General features: G+C 29.6%; 1 protein-coding gene across 1 annotated transcript in view; it reads right to left on the reverse strand.

Moving 5' to 3' along the window:
* Nucleotides 1-6068, reverse strand: part of LOC111618585 (activating transcription factor 7-interacting protein 1-like) — a 94453-nt gene that overhangs the window by 21196 nt on the left and 67189 nt on the right. Inside the window, exon 11 of the mRNA XM_023360141.1 lies at nt 1759-2121. Coding sequence (XP_023215909.1) covers nt 1759-2121 — 363 coding nt within the window. The remainder of the gene's footprint in view (nt 1-1758; nt 2122-6068) is intronic.

A 6068-nucleotide genomic window follows, 5' to 3' on the forward strand; every position in this document is an offset into this window, starting at 1 on the left:
AGAATTGGCAAAAAAAGGTTCCTGATTGTCTGGCTTTACATAAACAAATTATGTAATTGATTTTTCCTTAAAGTTTAAAATGCCAGTAATTTTTGCAAGACAATGTGTGCAATTACATGCATTTGATATTTTATTTGGGATTAATCAAAATAAAATCAGAAATGTATTAATAAATTTTTGAAGGTAGGACCTATCAAACTAGCTCCGACCTATAAAAAATTACAAAAAAGAATGAATGAAATCAAACGGGAACCAAACAACAAGACAGTAGAAATATATAATACAAAAAATGCAGTCTATTCGATACCATGTAATGCAAGAACCCAAAAAACTACATAGGCAAAACCAAAAGAAAGGTAGACACATGCCTAAAAGAACACATTGCAGACCTGAAATATAGAAGGATAAATTCGGCCTTTTACGAACACTGTACAATAAATAATTGTAATATAAACAAAGATGAAGTAAAAATCCTACACAAAGAAACCAATTGGTATAAACAGAAATTCAAAGAAAGTTATGAAACAATGAAAAGTCAAGACAATAACATCAACAAAAGCCTAAGTGTTAAAATCCATGATAATTGGTTAAAATTGTTGTAATACTGTTTATAATACTATCAACGAAAACAATTATGATAATAATGGTAATGGTAATTAGAATGTTACAATAATAATTAAGAAAAGATTTATTTATAGTGTAATTGTTTCTAACAAAATATTAATATGCCAACAAGATTAAAAATGATTATGTTAACACAGATGTCAAGAGTATATGCTGGAAAATGCTAGATGTTGAACCACGAAGCCTTCACTGTAATTGTAATTTAAATCATAAATATAATTTAAACTGCAATGATATTTTAACAATTTTAACTGTAAATACATAATTTTAAATGAAAAAATATATATGTATCAACACAACCTAAAGAAAATTCTGGATATCATGGTATGTCATAACTTATTATGATAAAACATTTGTAATGTAAGAAATTTACAATATGTTTTATTGTGTAGCCGACGGATGAGGGGCCTTTGCCCGAAATGCATATCGGCCTGTAGAAGATTCACAATAAAGATGATGTAAAATGCCTTGTGTCTATTAATGCACCTAGTAGTGAAGAAAAAAATGCAGTATGAATTGTATAATATGAATTAAATAACTGAGATGTTTTACGCTTCAAAAAATAATTAATATTTAAGCTTACAATATAATTTAAAATACAGAAACAGAAATTTATTGTTTAAACAATAATAATATTAAATGCTAATTGAAATCAATACATACATATTACAATTTATTTATGTGTACTGTATACTTAAAAAATAAACTGCAATAAATTGCACTGTATTATATAATATAATACAATATATTTTTAGAATAACTGATTAATAATCATTAATGGTGCATCGGTAGATTGTAAATTCTATGCTTTTTATCTGATATAAAATAAATTTTTGTAAATTCTTACAGTTTGTTTCTAAACTTTTAGTAAAAATCTGAAACAAGTTTTCTATTTCAGGAATTAACTATATAGAAAAATTAAAAATAGAACTTGATTAAACTTTTAAGAATTAAAATGAATAAAAATAGATTTAAAAGTAATAATATATNATTTCTTTACCTTTATTAGAGTTACTTTATTATCATTAATATTAATTTTTTTGTTGTTGTTATTCTTCACAATATAGAAAATTATTATAATATTTTATATTAATTATTCATTACAAAATAAAAAGATAAATGAGTTTAACTTACTGGATGGTGAGCTCATACGTAGAAATATTGTTTGCATTGGTTGTTGTTTAGAGTTGGCAACAATATTCTGATTTGTTGTTCCAGGACGTGCAGGATTTACTGGGAGAGGAGCTGCTGTCACCTGTGGTACTAGATAAGTTACCCTTGCTCCTTGATTTAAATTTGAAGGAACAACAGCTGCTGAAGATTGTGAAGTCCTAATACTTGTTGACACACCAGTTGGTGCTGAAGGTATAAAAGGCATCATAGATGGAAGGGAAGTTGTACACACAAGAGGAACAGCAACAACATTTGGATTATTTTGAGTGGGTGTAGATGAAAGAGTAATTGTTTTTGGTGTTGATGTTACAACAACACTTCCACCTATGAACAAAATTTGTAATATTTTTAAAAATTGTTTTGCAATTACATGTTATTTAAAATCAAATTTACATTTTATTATTAACTAAATTATTTCATTTACACATGTGCAAGCACACACGTATGCGTGATGTTAGTTAATTTCTAATATAAACCTGGAGAATGGGTACAGTGAATCAGGTACATCTATTTTTGTACTATGGACTGTCCAGAAATTAATCAATTTTAAAAAAGGTTGGTAAAGAACAATTGAAAGTCTAATAATATTTCATTGCTTTGTTTAATTTCTTAATGGCAGATTGCTTGGAAAATGTTCCATGTGGAATTAGTTGAAAAATGTGATTCCAACATGATGGCTCAATATACTCCCTTATGTTGTCTGAAACTATCTGAACAGAAAATTAGGAGAAACATGGATTGGTAGAGATGGACCACTGGCATTGCCACTGCATTTACTCAACTTGACTCTACTGGATTTCTTGCTATAGATCATTTAAAGAAATTAGTGTATGAGATACTAGTGGAATCTGAGAAAGATCTTATTGCACAACACATAACCATAAAACATTCCATTGAGGATATGCCTGGAAGTTTTGATAGTAAATATGAAAATATGCAATCCACAAGGTGTGCCTGCAACAATGCTGGAGACTACCATTTTGAGCAGTTCCAATAACAACTTATCATTAAAAAATTAAATAGATATGAAATTTTATCAATTTTTTATTGTTCTTTACCAACCTTTATCTCAAAAATGGTTCATTTCTGGACATGGATCCGTAGGACAAAAATTGAAGCACTTAGTCCACTCTAACCACCCTCCAAGTTTGCAATAGGAATTAAATAACATTGTGTATGCGTATATATGTATGTGTATATATATATATACACACATGCATACAGTAAAGCATCAATTATCCAAAACAATTCGGGACTGGTGTTTGGATAACTGATCATTTACAAAAAAATATATTAAACATAAAACTGTACTGTATATAATTTGTATCACAAGGGGAAGAGTGCTGCAATGCCACAGCCCTAGCAGAAATTTGAATTTGCAGACTGGAACGCTTTCGGTCAACCAATGTTTCGGATAATCAATGCTTTACTGTATATATGTTACTGTGAATGACCGATATTTGGCAAATGTCGTTTCGTGTATGTACGAAATATTTGTTAAATATCATTATTTCTCACTTACACCGGCAAATGTCGACATTCAGCATGCACTGATGGTGAATGTTGAATAAAAATATTTTTATTATGTTAAGACAAAAATGCAACTTTTTAATATGTCAGAATAGGAGAAAACTTAAGTAACAGCACATGTAAATAAACTGTTGAACCTAAAATGAACAGTACATTCTTAATCGGAAAATTACCGTTAATCACATATATTATGTGATTAACGGTATATAATCTTATTTATTGCAACAACTTAAACTGTTATGGCACTTTGAATTGCACAAGAGCCCCTTGCTTTTACAACTGCATTTATTCGTGGAACTCTTCTTTTTGCAATGACAGCGTGTATAGCCTTGCCCTCCACTTTTCGAATTAGCTGCAGCTGCTTCTCTCAGCGATATTTCTTGAGAAGAAATCTCATCTATGGAAAGTAACTTTTCTTTACAAATTACGAACTGATTACGGGTATAAAGCTGCTTGAGGGTACCATTTTTGTTTGCTAATTTATAAAAGTCGGAGTGTTCTATTCCAACAACAACCGCCAACATATTTTGGGCATTTGTATGGCCACAGTTGACATCAGGGACTTGTATTCTTACGGTATCACCGATTTGAGCAGAAGGAAACGCCGAAGAATTTGGCGACAGACTGTTACCTCTCTGTCGACATTGGCTTCTCGGGTGTCGTTTTGACCTCCACCAAAGCTTATCTGTGCTTGTTGACATACACCGGTGATTGTTCGAATGTATAATAATATAACCATATATTCGGTCTTTCACTGACGTATTGTATGTGTCGACATTCACTGGAAAATATCGACATTCTCTAATTTCGGTCTTTCACAGTAACATATATATTAGAAACAATTACAATTTAAATAATATAACTCAATATTTAATCAGTACTCTTTACTCTGTTTAAAATTAATTGTACTTTTTTTTTTATTGATATAATATAAAACAATAATAATATTCAAATTAATAAGAGAAATTAAAAACAAAACACCAATTCTATTAAGAATTTAAATTACAATGCACCCTTGCAATTCTAATGAATAATTTTAACTAGTGGGGTTATTTGAACTAATGAAAAGTTCAGATTAGCAGAGTTATACAAAAAGAAAAAAGTCAAAAGGACTACTGATAAAGTAGATTCCACTTATTATAATCATTTTAGTATTTGCCTTAATTGTTAACAATAACTAATTTATAACATTAAGCAGAATAAGTAAAATAAGTTAAGAGGAAATTCCAATCTGAGTTGATTCTAACATTAAAAGAACATGTTGAACAATAAAAAAAATGTATAACTTAATGATAATTTTAATTAATAAACCTTAATTATTATTTATTAATATATAATTTATTCAGTATTGTTTGTATGCTAAAAACTTTAACAACTGGTATAATACCAATGATTTAACTTATTGCAGGGATCGGCAACCTTTCAATGACAATGAGCTGAATCTAAGTTATAGTGTTATTCTAGATGCTGACAAAATTCTACCAATTTTGTTATATATAAATTATCAAGATTGGCCCAGTTATAATTGGCTTCAAAAATATATAATTTTGAAGTCAAGTTGTTAATTGAATTTTTCTTACATCTGAGGTGCATGAACAAGTTGTAGATGACAACATGGAGTGTAAATACATGCACTGTAATATAAATATACAAGCAAGAGATTCATTTTTAATGTACCACAGCCTACACTGAACTTTGGTTTCCATTTAAATGTGAAATTAATAATTAAAATATAATTTTTACTGCATTTCTATTCAATCAGAGTGTCACTGAAAACTGTCCCATTTGCCACATTTGGCATGTGTTCCATAGATTGTCAACCCAACCTATTGTATTGCAAGTATATGATGATTAAAACAATTACTTACATTTAATGTTTAAAGCACTGGTTAAGACTCATCACAATATCAGCCATTTGTTAAAACTAATAGCATGAAAAAGAGCTTAAAAAAAAAGGCTATTTACTTGATGATGATATCAAAACTGGTAAGTCCCAAAATTTTATTAACATTCACAACACAAAAACACCATAAAAAACTATAAATAACTTCAGTAAATAATCTTGGATAAAAGGACTAACATTTTCTATCCTTTCCATGAATCTTCTTCAGGTCAAAGGTTATTCTAATTCAAAACTTTTAATAACACTCTCTAACTGATACATTACCCATCATTACAAGAAACAGAGTTACTGTATATTTATATTTTTTATAGTATTTTGATAAATATACAGTAGAGCTACATACCAATGTTGGTATGTAGCTATATTGTATAGCGAGTTTGGAGATGTTTGTATATACAGCAGAGCGTCGATTTTCCGAAAGTCAATCATCTGAAAGAATTCCAGTCGGCAAATTTAAATTTTCGCCAGTGCTGTGGTTAGAGGATTTGATCACGGGATCTCGACTACTTTTCAGTCCCAAAATTTTCGGGATTAAGCTTTCCTAATCCGGAGATTTTCGGGATTGACATCATTTTAAAAAAAAAGTTGCAAAATAGACTGCACAAAGCGAAACGTTCAGTGCCAGTGCTTTTAACAGAATTGCTTGCCTATCATTTTAATATAAAATACAAGAAATTTTATTCCAAGCAAGCAGCAGAAATTAACCTAGTGGGCTTGCGATGCTTGCTTGGAATAAAACTTCTTGTATTTTCAACTAAAATGATAGGCAAGCAGTTCTCACTGGGTTACTTGGTAATATACTTCATTTTTGTATTTTTGAATTTTCGCGGGCGCCAAT

This window comes from Centruroides sculpturatus, unplaced genomic scaffold (assembly GCF_000671375.1).
Source record: "Centruroides sculpturatus isolate CEXI.00-Female unplaced genomic scaffold, Cexi_2.0 scaffold42, whole genome shotgun sequence".
NCBI lineage: Eukaryota > Metazoa > Arthropoda > Arachnida > Scorpiones > Buthidae > Centruroides > Centruroides sculpturatus.